The following is an 18,635-nucleotide window of genomic DNA, read 5'->3' as shown; positions in this document are numbered from 1 at the left end:
AGATGCGTGTATTCCCACTGCCACCCAGAAAGCCTCCTGCTTTCCCAGGATCCAATTCCATCTGTGCGTGAGAGCTCATGGTCTGGAGGCAGTCAACAACCCCAAGTGAACTGTGACTGGCAGACGCAGTGTTCTAAGGTGAGTCTACAAGAGGCATGCAGACTTTCAACCCTCAGACGGCTGGTTCTCTTAGAGGTTCAACAGTCCACAGCTTTTGCCCCATAACCGAATTCCATGTCTGTCATCCCCTCATGTTCTCTGGGGCAGTGTTTGTTACTCTTTTTACTATGCTTTAACAACAGAGAGCCCCAAAAAACTCAGTGCAACTCAAAGGTCCATCAGCTAGGTGGGGCTGGGCTCCCTAGCAAACATACAAAGGGGTACTGCACCTGCTCAACAGGTAGAACCGTGTGTCCTCCACATTGCCTGCCTGAAAGCACTAGATTATAAGCGAGCAAAAGAGTAACCCAGTTTTAAACGTGTTACTTAGGTAAGTATATATGCAACAGATCTGAATGCACACATGTACAAGTAATACTCAGAGGACAGAAACATGTCAATATTGCTTTTAGGGGTGTTGGAGAAATGAGATAAAATCAAGAATTTCTTATGTTCTATATTAGCCCCCTTTTATATTTTGAGACTTTGCATCATCACTTTGCAGATGAGGATGACATTTGACCTTAGATTCTGGATACTCTGACCTCTCTCCCTACTAAGTGCTGGAGTTAGGTCTATGCAGCACCATGCCTAGACTATTACAATCTGTACACTTCATTGTTTTCAACATTATACATCTGCAGAGTCTTGTTAGCTGCCTACTCAGCGCTAGCCCACACATTTAAGTATCTATCGACTACTCAGCTGGAGAACCATCAAGCTGTAACATCTCTGACCCTTAGGGGTTTCCTCCTCTCAGTACTGCCTACCTACCTAGCCAGTGTCCAGTCTCTCATTTAAAATCCCATAACTGCCCAATGACCCTTACATTTAATACCAAACTCTCTAGCAAGCTTCTTTGATCTCTCCGAGGGAGAATTTCTGCAGCATTCAGTAGTGGCATGTTGTGGTTAACCCTGAATTCTCTAGCTCAAACTGTTAAGACCTTTCTTAGTCTGCCACCTTCCTTAGCTCCTTCAGTTGGGATGGGCAGAACCAATATCCTCCCTAGTGACTATCTTGTCATCCACAGCTCTGCTCTGACAAGATTCCCCTTAGGAATTCTTGCCCAGCAGGATATCTCACTGTCTTCGGATAACTGCAGTGGTTTCCTGTATCAGGCTTTTGTAACTACATAGCCATTTCTGTGTTTATTAGCTGAATGAAGAGCAGATCATGTCATTTCTCTGTTTAGAACCCTGGGATAGCTTCCCAGTGCATTCAATATAGCACCCCAAGTTTGAGAGCTGGATAGATGGAGGGGCAAGAGCTCAGCTTCCAGCACCCACGTCAGGCAACTCCAGCTCCAAGGACTCCAGTGCCCCTTTCTGGTATCCACAGGCACCGTAACCACGCGTACAAACCAACACACAGACATGCACAGGTACACAAACACACACACCAATCACCCCCCCCCCAAAAAAGAAAAAAATATCCCACCAAAGTTCTGTGGCTGTAAGCTGGCTTAGTGGATAAAAAGTCACTTGCCACCACACCAGAGCTTGATCCCTGGGGCCCAGACAGTGGAAGGAGACACCCACAAATTATCAGATTGTCACATGTACTCCACAGCTCCTCAATGTCACCAACACTAAATAGAACTTTAAAAAGCCACTCCAATCCACAGCTCTTACAATGGTCTATAAAATCTAACCCATGTGTAAAGAGTCACCCAGCCACCCAAGTGTGTTCCCACTGGGCTGTTCTTTCTGATTCACACCCACAGTATCAAGCCCATTCTCCAGCTCAGGGTGTTTGTACCATGTCTTTTCCCATGGATAGCAAGCTATGTGAAGAACAGGAACCCTGTCTAGTTTGTCTGTATCTCTGGTACCTACTTATAACAGACACTCAGTAAATACTCAGTAACTGAGTCAATGCGGAAATTACAAATGTCTCCCCCTCCTCTTCCATTTAAATGTGGGTTCCTTAGAACTAGCACTAAGTACTCTCTAAATGCACAGTACTAGTACTCAGTGTGGGAAGCTGGTGCTCATAGCTATTTGATGAACTATTGGAATGAATAACATCAGGCCCTTTCCATTTGAATGAATGCATACTAATAAACCTTCTATATCTCACATCCTTTAACAATTGTGCTGATAATTGACAGTGAGTATTTGCCTAGTTACACACAGCCCTGGGTCCAATCCTCAACCATAGAAATAAATGAAAACAAAAATCAAACCATAAAATTTCAATGCAAGACTCCTATAATTCCTTATCAATGGTAACCAATTTAATTAAATAGGCAAAAGATTCAAAGACACCCCGTAAACATGAGTAAGAAATAAGCTAATGAAATGACCCACGGCATAAGTGACCAGAAAGGCAAAATAAAACGAAATATAAAAGACTACCAAGGCCAAATTTTGGCAAAGGATATAAGAATCCTAAGAATTAATAAAACACTGAATGTGCCACCTTGGTAAACAGAATGGCCAAGTTGTCAAGAAGCCAAATATACCCAGAGCCAAGTGTAATCCCCTGGCAAACTGTAATCTAAAGGAAAACCTTAGAGCCCGAACACTCCTAGAGTCCATCAATAGAATGGACAGTTATTTTTTTATAGAAAATCAATCAGCAACTAAAAAGATTAATACCTGAAATCCAGATGAATATTAAGGATAAAAATATCGATTCAATTTATTCATTTTACAATTGACAAAAACTAATCTCTGGTGTCCTCTCCCCCAGGGAGCGGTTGGTATTGACTGAGGAAGGCCAGAACTCTATGGAAGGATGACCAGGTTCCTTGCTGTTGTAGGACTTTGCCTCAGAGGGTCTACTCTTATTTCCAACCGTACAACTGTGGGCCCACTGTGTGCAAAGTAGCATACAGGGTTCAACTCTCAGTGATATTATGAAGTTGGCCTGACTTCTAGTCTAAATGTTACTGGTTCCTGTTCGAAAAGGTTCCTATGTTTTGTTTTGGTTTTTTTTTTTTCGGCTCAGATTTCCTTTATTTATTTGCAGTTTCACTGGCCACTAGGAATCAAGTCTACAATCCCAGCATTTGGGGAGTAAAAGCTGGAAGAGCTCACCCCAGCTTGAGCCACAAGACTGTGACTCAAGTGGTCCACCTCTAAGCAACCTCCCTAGCCCCACCCTGACATGACTCATGGGAGGCCCTGCTGTCCTGATCGTCTTCAAGGGCTGGGATTGCAGCTGAAAACCATCATACCTACCTACAGCTATACATTTCCTTTAGATCACCTGTAATCTGTAGCTTACGTTTCCAAGTCTTCCTTACAATCTACTTCTAAGTGTATCCTCGCTTGGAAACCCACGACTGAAACTCTTGGTGCACTTTATTATTTCTCAGCAGCTACATGCCACCTGTTCTGAGACAGCTCTTCAGATGGCTTAGGCTGTCCTTCTGCCTTGGGCTTCCGAGTGCTGAGATTACAGCCTGTGCCCACCATGCACCGCCAACAGCTACAGACTTTACCCAGATGCACTGCTCGTATAGTGCTATTACTGCCGTGAGGCTTTCATTTCAACTTCCCTGAATATCACAGCAAGGTGATTTACTGAGAGAAAATAAACTTTCTCATTTAAGAGGTCTGGCTTATACATATTAGATTTCTGTGTACAGAAGAATCCCTGTTCAATCAATTACAGGACCTTCAAAATGACTCAAGAAATGACTTCAGGATGACCTGGACTAATGCTAAACCCATCATGGGAAAGTTGAGCTTTCTGGCATATTCTATTATCTCTTTTTTTCCATCTGGGACGAGTACAGTTTCAGATGATAATGTCTAAGTTGAGTTCTAACCGCTTCTGTCTTGTTCACGATCACATCGGGCTGGGAGGCTCATTTCCATTTTCCTTGTTTTTTGCCTCTCCTCTCACAGCCAACCTCAGAGCTTTCTAATGTCATATATATTATATATATATATACATACATACATACACACACACACACACATATATATATATATATCTTCTCTTAAAGCAGAGACTCACAGCTCGGCATGGTAGTGAAGGTTTCCAGTGCCAGCTGAGGCAGGATTGAAGGTTTGAGTCAACCAAGAGTTTACATAATGAAAATGTGTCTTAGAACAAATGAAAAACCCCATCTCAGTTTCATAGTCTGCAATATCATATATGGAATGGGACTGAGTAATTATCTAACCCACATTCTGTGACCCCAGGCAGAGCAAAGGCAGGATTTGGATGTGGCCATCCGGCAAGAATACAAATATCTAGACTCCTAAATCCTCCATATTACTTTGTTTTTTGAGACATCCATGTGGCACTGGCTGGCCTGCAACTTGCTATATGGAACAGACTGGCCTAAAACTTGCAGAGAGCCACCTACCTCTGCTTCCCAAGGGCTAGGATTAAAAGTATGCGCCTTCATGCCTGGCCTAGAACTTTCTGAATTACAAACTCTCTTCTCCTCTGGAAAAAAAATGATATCCACTATTTTATCTGAAGAAGGCAAAAGGATGGACTTCCTAACAGTGAGCAGACACCAAGACTACTACTTCTTCCCAGCCACAAGACGCTACTGTACCAGATGGTGTCCCGCCTATGTGTGCAAAATAATTGTCTCAGATTCCTTGGCTCCCGGAGGGATATGATTAGCTCCGAAGACTGATGTAACAAATATGTGCAGGACTCTTAGGTACCTAGGACCTGTGCTGGAATTAAGAGCATGTTAGCCATCACCGTCTTTCCAAGCCTCATACAAGCTCCCCCACAGCAGCACTCAACTTCTTTGGAGGCACCGCATTCAATCTACAATGGACAACTGTATTCTTTCTATGTTTTCCCCCACCTTGCTAATTGAGAAACTCTTTGTAGCAGGATCTCATAGAGCACGCAATGCTCTCCAACTTTCAAGAAAGCCAAAGTTGGTCCTCATCTTCCTACCTCTACCTCCCAAATGCTTGATTGTAGGTCACAAACTCAGCCAACACATCCTAGCTATATACCACAGACCTATACACACACCACAGACCTATATACAATAAAAACTTCAGGAAAGCTGGCGTCATTGTACTTAATGATGGACCAGACTTAAATGAATCTAAAGGGTCATGTGAACAAGTAGCCTTGGTACATTCAAGATGAAGGAAAGATTAAATGCTGCCCTCCCTGGTTTTCCCTGGAAGGTTTCCAGCAACCACTGTTGATAGGGACTCTCTTCAGTAATAGGAAAATTATGTGCCCTTCATTTTTTTATGTCCTTTTCCCAGCATTAGCAGGCTCTAATTGGTCTTCATAAGTCCAAGGGCAGATTTTCTTTTTTTTCCTTGTGGGTTCGGTTGCCAGTGGCCTAAAATTCACTTATTGGTCCTTCAGGCTCATGAGTTATATGAACCTCTTCATACTCAAGAGCTTAATCAGGTAACCATGCAATTCCTACCTCCCTTTATCTATCCAAAGTCATGGTACAGAAGTAGCAGGGCCCACAAGTAGGTCAGTCTCTGTATAGCAGCATCATTCCTTCAGACAACACAGTCATGCTTACACCTGTTGTTGCCTACCTTGGCAAAATGGAGCAGCTCACAGATGCTGGAACAAGTCTTGGAGGCCAATCAGGAAATCCTCCAGAGGCTCCCAAGTGAAGCCCAGCCACCCACAGAACAGCCCTTCTCTCATACCCGCCAGTAGCAGCACTGCTCGTCCCTTCTCATGTCTGCATGGGCCACGGGGAAGGCAGCTGCTCTTCTTACCCCTGCATCTCCCTCTAACTTTAGAATTCTCCAATCAGCAGCTCCAAAGACATCCCTCACAGGTCACAAACTGACCCAAATAATTCTTTTAGACAATCTATAAAGCAGGCTGGCCTATTACTCTAGATCCCCCTTGCCTCAATCTCTCAAGAGCTGTTATTAAAGGTCCAATTACAGCATGACCAAGTCCAAGTTCTTCTATTCCAAGTGACAGTCTTTATTCATACATGACTCGCATCTAATAAAAGTTATGCACATAAATTAAAATTTCAAACAATTAACTTTATTTAGACCCATGTACTTCTAAGCCTATGAGTCACAGAGAATCTGGCAACACTGCAAAGCCTAAAGTGTGCACACAAGAACGTTAAGTGGGAAGGAAATACAGCAGGTTCCTAACTTTTGGAGATGGTCAGAAAAATCTGAAAACCACTCATTCAATTCCAGCATCTCCATAGATCTTCCCAAAGCCAAACACATCTCACCCGTCCTTGAACCTTCACAGTAGAAAACCTAGCCCAGAGAGAACTGGATATGGAGTTGCTCCCCACCCAGAGACTCTGAACACATCCTGTATCAAACTTCATCTGATCACTACCACACCTTGGTGGGCAGTGCTGGTTACTCCATGTTTACCTTAGTTGGAGAACTAAAAGCATGGACCATTAGGAAGGCTCTTCCCTAATAGACTGGGGATCAATCATATGACCACTATTAGTGAATTCAGCCTCACCTGACACCCTTCAGTCGAGGGAGAAACAGGAGGCACTTGCTACCTTATGAAGTATGAGAGCATCCATGAAGACTGTAGTTGTGTAGGTTCACAGCTCATACCTGAAGTCCCAACACTGTAGACTTCTCTATCAATAAAATGGGAGCACCGATGGCAACCCTGGGGGCTCAGGTTACACTGAGTGATCAACAAGGGCCTCTTATTTGGCATGATGCCTAGTATATACCAACTGCTCTCCTTTAGTGCTCACAGGTTAAGTAAATGTGCCTTTGGGTATTGGTGTAGCACCCCTTCTGATCCTTATGCTTGGGGGACACGTAGGACTTAAATGGCAGGATGGGCACAGGCTAGGAAACAGTGACTGATCCTCTCTTCTGAGTAGCAATGTGGGATTTCTATTCTACTGCACCCAAGCGGGAGGGGAAGACACCAAAGTAGCCAAGTCAAACACTCTTTTAAGTTTCTCCTCAGGGCCAAACTCATACCAATTCCCAAAAGAAATGGAATAGCTGGGGTCTTAGAACCATAGACACTTACCACTGAATAATCTGAATCCTCTTCTACAGAACAAAGCCATGGGTCACAAGAACTAATGGAACCAAAAGGAACTTCTCTGTCCCATTGTCATTAGCTCCCATTTTATAGTTCAGTCCAGTCTCAGAGCTAGGTCACCACTTAAGATAGGCCCCTACTATGTGACCTCTCCATGGCCTACATATAAAAACTAGCCTTATATACAGATGCAACAGAAGTCTATATCTATCAAAATCTCCTTATCATTGAAACAGCAATGAAGGACTTGCAGGACTCCAAACTAAACGGGATTTCATCAAACACGTGTATGGTAAAATTCATCTCAGAAAGCAGCTAGCTTCAAGGACAGTGAGCTTCTGCTTTCATCTTAACCTGTTACAACACACACATCTGGTGCCTGTTAAACATGGAGGATGAGAAGAAATACCAGAACATCTCCCTGAGCATCACCAGGGAAAGAACATTGTCAAAAAAGCATTACTTCTCCAGTGTGCATGCTGCTCGGTCAGCACAGTGGACCAGAGCCTCTGCTCGTGATGCAGGTCACCGGCTTCCTAACTCACTTGGTTGGGATATGTGGAGGATGATTTTAAGCACCAGCCTTTAAAAGTTCTGTCTGGAAAAACTAATAAAATTTCAACAGGGAAACTACTCTATAGCCACAAATGTATTTCCACACGAGTTAACTGACCATCAACTGGCCAGGAAAGTCTTTACTCAGATCCTGTGGCATTTTTATTTGCTTTCCCACCATTAAGTCCTGTTGTGCCCTGCACATAAGATTGCCCAAAAATGCCGGGTGTGGTGGCGCATGCCTTTAATCCCAACACTTGGGAGGCAGAGGCAGGCGGATTTCTGAGTTCAAGGCCAGGCTGGTCTACAGAGTGAGTTCCAGGACAGCCAGGGTTACACTGAGATACCCTGTCTTGAAAAACCAAAAGGAAAATGAAAAAAAAAAAAAACTGTCCAAAAATTTGTTAGCATGGCATATAGCTATGGCTGAGTTATAATTACAGGAAAACGTAAGTGTATGAAGATGAACAAAGTTGAGTTCCAAAGAAGCAAAGTGGTAAAATAGCCACCTGAGCAAGTTTATAGCCACTGGTCTCAGACAGATCACATGGCTAAAGGGAATTACAGATGCAATGCCTCCATTTGCAACCTACCATGTGGAGGGAGTAGGGGACAGAGGCCCAACTCAGAGTGCAAGAAGGCATGAGAAACTCAGCAGCAGCACAGGCTGGTATTCCGGCTGTATAAGCGGCTCAGGTCCATCAGCCTTTCTTTTCCCTCTTGAGACAAGGTCTCACTCATTAGCCTTGGCTGGCCTGGAACTCACCAATCAGACCAGACTGATCCAGATTGCTGGAATTAGGCTGTACCACAGCCAGTGTGTAGCAGCACAATGTGGCTACTGTTTGCTGTGAATCATATTAACTATTCTTTGCAATCAAACCTTAAATGGTCTTTGTCAGGGGGCTACAGTTCACCAAGACATATTTATCATCCTGGTTTCCAGCAGATTTATTTACATGTGAGAAGGCAAAAGGAGAAAACTGGTGGTGGCGGCAGCAGAAACTGAAACATGAAGGAGCTGGCAGAAACTCCTGGGATGAGCTATGCCAACATCTGTATTTATGTCTTTCCTCCTTCCAAAATAAAATAGGTTGTCAGATTATTGAAAAAAAAAACTTAATTGTTCCCTAGGCCAGAGTCTAGATGTCTGACACGGGGATGTCAATATTAATACTCTATCCCATCCACCACTTCTCTGCAACTATTTGCTGAGTTTTATGTCCTAACCTTTAACAAAGCCCCGAGTCCCAACAGATATCAAAGGCCATGGTTCATGTGATTTCTCCCCTACTATACAGCCTCAGTGCTTTTGAAGTTGTTGCCCTGTACCTGAGGCTGAAATGTTTACATCAGGGTCACTTCTCCTGGATTCAGCAGCAGCAGAATGGTACGTAGAAAGCATGGTATGCTGCACTGGTGCTGATTGTTACATGTTGATCCGGAAAAGGAGCCATACTTAAGGATGCTTCTGACTCTCAGACACATATAACGTAGCTCAAAACATCACAATTCAGTCCAGAAGAGCACATTAAGAATTAGCGTTTAATAGGAGATGCACTCGCTTATGTTGTTGGGCATAGGGCTTTTCCACAGAACTGTCCCCACTGCCAACGTGCTAGCACAGCACTCTTCAAACTATTATACAGGAACCTTTCATGCCCTATCAGATTTTATACTAAAAAATAACATTTTTTTAACATGAAAAGGCAAAGCTTTATAAATTCAGATCCTACCATATCCCCTGAAGGAAAAAAAAATACTCTGGGGAGGATGGTGACATATGTATCTGATATACTTTCTTATATAAAATGCTAGAGAGCAGAAAAGAACAAACTCCAGAAGGGATCTCGAGTATGATCTCACCCCTGTCTGTGTGTGCAGAGCTGCTGATGTCACTCCATCATTTTGCAAATGCTGACTCAACACTGTCAGTTTTTAAAAAACTTAGACAAGGTAGCCTGTGTCTGTTGTCCAGTTAATCCACAAGCCAAGGTGGGAAGAATGCCTGAGTCCAGTTCTAAGTAGCCTGGGCAATACAATCAATGAAGTCACTCAGTCTAAGCTCTTCTAAAGCTGGACATGCAGCTAGCTCAGTAGCAGACTGCCTGCTTGGACTTGCTAACACAATAGGATATTCAAATACAAGCTAAACTCTTACATGATAACGATAAAAATGACAAGCATTTCCCAACAACTATGGTTGTAAGAAACAGCCCACAAATCCTAGCAACTCTAACCCGGCCTTTAAAACCAGCAGTCTAGGACAACTTCGTTTACTAATAGTTCATTAAGTTGAACAAATGTGAAAGGGACAAAACCCAAAACACCAATGTCACAAAGCAGCAATTGTTTTGGCTACCTTTTCCTCCCCGCCTCAAACCCAGCACACAGGAATACAAACACCAAGCTTCAGTGAGTGAAATTAAAAACCTACTCCAAGCTTTTGCCCCTTTCCACTGCAACCAGCATTTGAAAATGAGAGTCCACAGACCCTTGGAGACCCCTGGTGAGGAGGAGTATCTGGTCCTCAAGTTCTTTCCAAATCCACATTAACAAAGCCATTAGCTAACAAAAGACACACAATAAAATGAAGTTCTGGAAACGAAGATACCACAGATTTGACCAAGAATCAAGTTTCCTCCCTGCCGTCCCAAGGCATCCTCTTCTTTCCACACTTCAGCATTAGAAGTCAAGGATAAGCAACGAGGGTTACCTCTAAGATAACCACATCCACATTTCCAAAGGCACAAGATATTTTGAGTTAAAAACAAAAACCCAAAATGTGGTATTATACCTCAAAGAAGTACTGTGCAGTTAAAGCATTAAAGCATCAGCCTTTATTTTGTGACAAGTTTATTGAACAGTATCCAAGACTTCTTCTTTATAAACAAAAACTGCTAAGTGATGCCAAAGTAGGATGTGCTGGCAAAGTTGTGGTCACACTGTCAACAGCCTTTTGGCTGTACTTGATTTCAAAAGTTTGGACTACAGAACTGCCAGTAAAACAGCTGAAGTAAAATAACTTACACATGGCAATTGTGAGTGGGAAAGGTACTCAGTGAGCACCGCCAGAAACATCCCCAGAGCCCGGACTGGGAGTCACTGGACAGATTACGGTCTTCACTCATTTTCCAACGCTTTCAAACTGAGTGCATTTTATTTTACACACGTCATCAATCACAGAGTTCAGGAAAATGGAGTTTGAGTTAGCTTTTGTTTCCTCATTTTTGTGCAAGGTGAGCATTTCCACCTAAAAACCACGCGTGCTTGCTTACTTCCATATATGTACGAACGCCTAGATTTTCATCAAGCAGATCAAGACTGACCTTAGCTACACTGAGTATTACTCTCTGTAAGGTTGACATTTCCTAGTGCAGCTTTAATTGTCAATGCTTTAGCAAGTCAGGAACTACGTTTCGCGTAACACTGCTGCATTAAGACAGAGCCTACAGCAGCCACTGTACAGAACTGTACATCCAGACAGTATAAACACAGGCAATACCTCCAAGTTATGCTTATGAGCTAAGTCGGGCACTCGTTTTAAAAATTTACAATTTGCTTATTTTACAATACATTTGTAGGTTTCTCTACTCCTATAAAACCAAAAGAAAAATAAACACTAATAAAAACTCAGGAGAAACAAATTAAGCCTAGTGAAATATTCTTTTCCATAAATGTCAGTCACCGAAAACAGACAATAAAATTTACACATGAAATTGAGAATACCTTGACAGTGTTTACAAACACACTTTGAGCAAAGCTTTACAAAGCCTTCATACCATACAAATGGAAAAATTACGTAAATTCAAATCTATATCAAGACTAGTTCTGGAAAAAAATTGTCTGACGAGAGGTATGAATAGTTCGATAGAACACATTTCCATGGTTATTAAAACAAAAACTAAAACTTCAATGCCCAAACAAGATAAAACAATAACTTAGCAAGTAGGTCTGTCTCGCACATACAAGCTCAAGTTCCAGAGGGCAGAGCCTTTAATTACATCTCACAACAAGCTCTGTTGTGATTAAAGGGAATGCGGATCACAATTCTCTCTGATTTCTACACCAACACTATTTTCTTAATTTATTTAATGAACAGTGAGAACCAGGTTTTTCTTTTTAGCATTTATCTAAGATGTAGAAATAACAAAATAGTTGCAATTGAGTGTATGAAATATTTAATAAGCATGTACGTAGATACAACCAAAATAAATTGTGAGAAAGGATAAAAGATTTTCACCTTCCAACAATCAGTTTTTCTAAAATATAGTCAGTTTCCAATGGGGAAAATAAACCTGCAGTTGAAATAAGATGCCCAAAATAGTTCTGAAGTGTTCACATTCTGTCTTCGAACGAGAAATGATTACTTAACAAAGAACATCACATATAAACATATTGCTTTTTGAGGCAGTAGCTATCTTTCAAGCAAATTGTGTTTGTGAGTTATCAAGTGATTCAAAATGCAGCCACTTTTCAAAGTCTGCACAACCCTTTCCCTGAACAGACCACCACCATACTGTCTCTCCTCCAAGACCATCGCAGTAGTGGAGAGGCTTTCCAAACTTTCCACACACGAGACTGTTGCCACTCTTAACTCTAAAACTACACGACGAAACCTCAGGGTACCACTCCCTCAGAACACAAAAAAGGCACTACATAGACACACATACATACATTTGTGTGTGCATGTGTGTATACACGCATACATACATGTATATATATATATATATATATATATATGTAAAATATATATAATGTATGTGAGAAATGCTTCTTTTAAAAATAAATGCAGACTTCTCAATATTGGTGTTTCAAACCAGAGCAACATTATGTGAAAGATACTGTTTATTTCCCGTTATTATTCATCAATCTCCAATTCTGTATGTCATGTGAAATGTGAAACAGCTTTCAAGCATCTTAAATTTAGAAAAAGAGCCGTAAGGTGTCAGTGAACAAGATGTGAAAAACCAAATGCTTTTAAGGGAAAGGACATTTAGCCAACCGAAGATTCTATCTTAGTGTTCTGATTGCCAAAAGGAAAGAATATAAAATGCACGGAGTGACCTCAATTCTCTCTTCTGACATCGGTACTTAAGACTCTGCATAAAGAATTTTTGTGAACAGGCTCATGATCAAACAACTACACCAAAAAGCCTCCAAATTAACAGAATTAAACACACATCAACCTATGATCCAACTTAAGGATCTTTCATTCTGCACTACTACTGCTAACAAAACTACCACTTTCAATTTCAGTTTTATACTCCAAGATACAATGCTCTTTCCTATGAATCTCTTTGTTCCAAAATTCACATATATTGGGACAAAAACAATTTGCTAAATTAGTCCATCACAGTAAAGGATTTCAAATCAAATACCTAAACACTGATTACTAAGTGGTTTCTGATTTTCATTGTCATCCAAACAATATGAACAAATTTTAAACTCCCTAAGCTAAATAAAACTTGGCGGTCAAACCAAATAATGTCAGTAGAGGACTCCATAGTTTATTTTTATGGTCAAAGTCATTTCACACAATCATAAGTGTGACATTAGTCACAAAGTTCAGGGTTATTTAGCACAAACCACAAGTGTGGAGTTTTTATATTAGAAATTAATTAAAACTAACAAAATGGTTGTACTTATTACAAGTGGTCAATTAGGTAGATGAAGCAGCAACACTGAAGCAGGGCCGTCTATACAGCAAGAACCCTCCAGAAGCAATAAAGGTCCATACAATCAATCTGGATACAGAGACTTTATTCAATTTTGAAAGAAAATGAAGGTTTCAGACAAAGCTTTGACCCTATAACAAAGCAAGTATGTCCAGCTTTAAAACAAATGGCAAAAGTAGCCAACTTCCAATGCCATCACTGGCATGAGCCCCCTCCACGAGCTCTACTCACATTTCTATTTATACGTTTCAATTTTCTTCATCCCATGTGGTATAAAAGAAAACCAATCTAGATTCCTTGATCATCGAGAATTACAAATGGTCTCTACTGTATGCCAAAATTATTTTTGTGTTCTCTCCAGATAGCTTTACTGTAACAAATTGCAATGTTTATTCTGTGAGTTGTAAAACAGCCAACCAATACTCTGTGTTATAGTAACCAATCTATCTGCAATTGAAACAATCCGCAGGTTCTAACCTGGAACTACTAGGAAAACAATCTGGATGCATTAATCACAGCAAAATAAAGATATACCCAACAAGGAACTGATGTGAACGGCTACCCTAAAACAAGTTTTACCTTTCTTGAACCTATAGGCCTATCATTTAAGTCAATGACAGCAGCTGTGGCTTCATCCCGAGATTCAAAGGCCACCATGGCTTCACCTGTAGGCATACCTTTTTCATTGTATTTTAAACATACTGAACCTGGAATTACTTGATAACCATAAAAGAAATCTAAAATTTCATCAATAGATACAGTAAAAGGCATGTTCTGCACCTTAATTATTGTAGGTCCTGGTTTTCCAGAGCTAGCTCCAAAGCCAGGGGGACCCCCAATATGGATCGGGCCAGGCCCAGGCCCAGGCCCAAAGGCTGGAGGCCCACTCAAATGCCCAGGAACACTTCCAAGACCAGGGGGTCCACTTCCAAAACCAGGAGGAGCATTTAAACTACCTGGGCCATTTCCAAAGTTCTGAGGGATCCCTCCAAATCCTGATGGCCCACTTATATTATTTGGTGCACCTCCAAAACCTGGAACTTCTAGTCCTAGGCCAGGTAAACCACTATTTCCAACCGAAGGCATAACAGGCCTAACATCACCAAAGGCACCCCCTAATCCTGGAGGGGGTAGTGGTGGCCCAAAGGCATTGGGCCCACCAAAATTACCAGGGAAGTTAAATGGTGGCCCATTATTGGCCTCCTTTGACCCTACAGTCAAGAAGACATGCTCTTCTCCTCCTGCACTGGGGATGCCAGCACCAGGTATTGCGGGACCAGGTATTGCGGGACCGGGTATTGCGGGACCAGGTATTGCAGGACCAGGCATTGCGGGACCAGGCATTGCGGGACCAGGCATTGCGGGACCAGGCATTGCGGGACCAGGCATTGCGGGACCAGGCATTGCAGGACCAGGTATTCCAGCACCAGGTATTCCAGCACCGGGTATTCCTGCACTGGGTATTCCAGGACCGGGTATTCCGGGACCGGGTATTCCAGGACCGGGCATTCCAGAGCTGGGCATCCCAGCACCGGGCATTCCAGCACTAGGCAATCCAGCCCCTGGTATTCCAGCCCCTGGTATTCCGGCAGTGGGAATTCCAGCACCAGGCATCCCTGCACTAGGTATCACTGGTACTGCAGGATTACCTGGAACAGATATCTTTAGACCCTTTTTTCCTTGGGCTGGGGGGTTTTTCTCAATCTCTCTCATATCTTCTAGGGTAACTATATGAACAAAAGCTTCTCTCCCATTCAGCTTTTTACGGTGTAAGTGTTCAGATTTATGTGCATCATCTTCAGTTTTAAACTGAACCAATGCTTGCCCTAGACCTTGCCCATTGTTATCAACAAGAACATGTACGGCGTTCTCATCCACTGGGATTCCTTCGAGGAACTGGAGAACATCCATCTTGGTAATGCTGAATGGAATGTTTGTTATATGGGCACAGACTTTGGCAGAACTGACTTCCCCCTCTGGATTTAACCCCATTTCCCTCTGGTCATAGCTGAAGTTCTGAAGTCGTTTTCGAATCATATCTATCTTTTCAAGCATACCTTTCTTAGTTATTGGATGAACTTGAATAAAGCGATTGCCCATGTATTGTTTATGACGACAGAGAGCAGCCTTATAGTCAGCATCATTCCTAAATTCTACAAAGCCTTCACCAGTTGCTTTCCCATTGGGTCCATAAGCTATATAAATACTATCTTCCACAATATCCAACTTCTTAAAAAAATCAATGACATGTTTGTTTTCTGCTTCAAATGGTAGCCCTTTTAAGTAAACACAAAAGCCAGCCTCATGTGGTGATCTTGATCTTGACCTTTTCTGCCCACTGGGCGACTTTGACCTTGGAAGTGTCTGTGGAGGAGGGTGGGCTTGTCCAGAAGGCCCCATACTTTGCTTAAAAGTGATATGACCTCCAGCAGCTACCCACTGTCTCTCTGTGGCAGGACTGACTTCCACATAGCGTTGAATCATTAGCATTCTGTTCCGTTTCAGAGCTTCAAATGTATCTTGAGGGGAGAGGAACTTAACCAATCCATTCCCATTATTTCGACCTACATGATCTTTTAACAAATGCACTGCATCAACTCGGAGACCATGGAAAAATTCTCTGACATCATTTTCCATTGCAGAAAAGGGCATTCCATGCACACTCACATACAGATCATCAGGGTTGATGGTAAGAGACTTCACGCTGCTTTGAGAATTCATCTGTATCGAGTTAACAGGATTTAATGGACCCAGAAACACAGGGTTCATATTATTGTTCAGACCGATAGGTGCTCCAGAGCCATTCATTCCAGCAGGTAGAGGTGCCACAGGTGGTGGATTCAAGGGTGGCATGCCTGACATAGGAGGCAGTGTGGTCATAGGTGGCACCGAAGGGACTGGGGGAATGGGAGGAACAGGTGGCACAGGAGGCAATGTTGGTACCGGAGGAGGAACCGGTATTGGGGGAATGGATGGCAGCGGTGGCAAAGATGGCATCGCTGGGATTGGAGGAATTGGTGGTGGTGGGACTGTGTTCATTGGAGAAGCTGTACTCGGAATGGTTGAGCTGAATGTTGGGCTCCCAAAAGAAGTCCCCATGTTTGGAGGAGCAGTTCCTACGCTGGCTGTGGAAAATGTCTGTATGTTTTTGTTGCTCTCATGAACAGAAGTGGTAGCAGTTACTACACTTGGAGAAGGATTATTAAAGTTGGGTACTGTTGCTGGCAAGTTCACCCTGCTGCTCATCCCTGAGCTAGGTGGTGGTCCTGATCTACTAGCATTTGCTGGTGGAATATCTAAGTTGGCAGTTTCAAAACGCCTACGACTCAGTTCAATCATATTTTGCATTTCTGTTTTACTACTCAATAATAGTGTTACTTTTGACCCTTTAATAGTACCACCTGTGCGCATCATACCAAGCCTTGCATCTTCATCAGTGGCAAAAACGATGAAAGCCTCACCCAGTTCACCCCCTACAATATGCACGCCCCCATCGGGGATGGTTAATCCAGAGAAGAAGTGGCGAATGTCCATGGTCCCCGCCACAATTGGGAGACCTTGCAAACGGATGACCACAGCCATGCTGCGCTGAAAGCACACACACCTGCAGATGAGAAAAGGCAACGGCCATGTCAGACTCCTTATATGAAACCAAGGTCTTAGTCGCAAGAGTGACCAGCTACCACATGAACCCACACAGTCCCTCACACACACTAACCCACACAGTCCCTCACACACACTAACCCACACAGTCCCTCAAGCTGCCACAATGTCTTTAATTTACACAGTTAAAAGATCTGAACAATTTCAATCTCTAAAGGCTTTCATTTTGGCAATAGTTATAAAGAGGTTCAGTCTAATACTCCAAAGATCCAGGAAAAACTAAGGACAGAAAAGTCATAATACACATCATTTAGATCACTAAGCCTTCAGGAAGATATAAAATAAATGTGCAAAAATTCCATAGGGGACTCATGTAAATGATGCATCAAGATTACTATTTAAAACTGATTTAGCATCTTCCATATAAACTTTATAATTTCATAGGTATCAGAGTGATACCTTTTTAAGACTCAATCTCAAAAGCCAGAAGAAACAAAAAACTGGCATGTTCCTGGATTACAAATACCAAACGATAAAGTAGGTTCCTATTCCCAAAGGAAGAGTGGTAGGTGTTTGACTAGCATTCAAACACTCATTCTTAGCACAAAAAAGCTCAAATGATAACAGATTCCATATTTCATAGTACAACTTTTAATATGTTTTATAGTTTTAGTAAAGAAAGACCTATCTGAGGCTGCAGAGCTGACGCAGGGTAAGAACGTCCTGTATGGACGTACAATCCCAAGAACTTGAGTTCTATTCCCAGCATCTACATGGGTATGGCTATATATGTCTGAAATCCTAGCTAGAAGCCCCAGCTCAAAGTCTAGTTCCAAGTATAATGAAAGGTACTCAAGATAACAAGACACAGAATGACAGAAGAATTAGCATCCTCTTCCAGCCTTTGCCTGTACACACAGGCTCACATGCACACACACACACTCTTCTTTTCTCTCTTTCTGAATTTACCCCCCCAAAAAAAAAAAAAAGACAACTGGGGCCAGGCACGGTGAAATAGTCTTTAATTCCAATACTTAGGAGGCCAATTTCTGTGAGTTTGAAGCCATTTGCTCCAGGCCAGTGAGGGCTTCATAGTGAGACTCAGTCTCAAACAAATGAACAAAACAGGAGTCAGGAACATAAATCAGTTGGTAGAATGTTTGCCTAGCACTCATAAAGCTCAAAAATCCATCCCCAACACCACAGATGCTCAGCGAGTACCAATTATCCCAGTATTTGAGCAGTTGAGGCAGGAGGAATTCAAGACCAAGACCACAAATTATACAGATTAATGCATAATTCACTATTAGGGCCTCCAACCCAACTTAATTCCTGTTGAATCTGGTTGCTATCTCTTTACATAGCAAAATCTGTCTCAAAAAAATAAATAAAAGGGGGAGAGGAAGGGAGCCTCAATGAGATGGCTTAACTTGCTAATAAATGCTTAAGAGTTCCATCCCCAGGGCCCCCAATGGAGGAGCTAGAGAAAGTACCCAAGGAGCTAAAGGGAACTGCAACCCTATAGGTGGAACAACATTATGAACTAACCAGTACCCCGGAGCTCTTGTCTCTAGCTGCATATGTATCAAAAGATGGCCTAGTAGGCCATCACTGGAAAGAGAGGCCCATTGGACTTGCCAACTTTATATGCCCCAGTACAGGGGA

General features: G+C 42.4%; 2 protein-coding genes across 5 annotated transcripts in view; both read right to left on the bottom strand.

Moving 5' to 3' along the window:
- Positions 1-18,635, bottom strand: part of Cpne1 (copine 1) — a 41,129-nt gene that overhangs the window by 10,261 nt on the left and 12,233 nt on the right. Inside the window, exon 1 of one of the 4 annotated variants that reach the window (XM_085832963.1) lies at positions 16,829-16,957. The exons of the other annotated variants lie outside the window; for them this stretch is intronic. The gene's annotated coding sequence lies outside the window, so the exon portion shown is untranslated. Of the gene's footprint in view, positions 1-16,828; positions 16,958-18,635 lie in introns of those variants that run through there. 4 annotated transcript variants of the gene reach the window in all.
- On the bottom strand, positions 3,084-16,949 carry Rbm12 (RNA binding motif protein 12). The gene has a single exon (XM_085832958.1). The coding sequence runs from the start codon at positions 16,947-16,949 to the stop codon at positions 13,926-13,928; it is 3,024 nt and encodes a 1,007-aa protein (XP_085689084.1). The 3' UTR covers positions 3,084-13,925.

Source organism: Mus caroli, unplaced genomic scaffold, assembly GCF_978045245.1.
Source record: "Mus caroli unplaced genomic scaffold, Mus_caroli_1 scaffold_2, whole genome shotgun sequence".
Classification (NCBI taxonomy): domain Eukaryota; kingdom Metazoa; phylum Chordata; class Mammalia; order Rodentia; family Muridae; genus Mus; species Mus caroli.
Note: the sequence above shows the minus strand (reverse complement) of the source record. Positions and strands in the feature narration are given on the sequence as shown.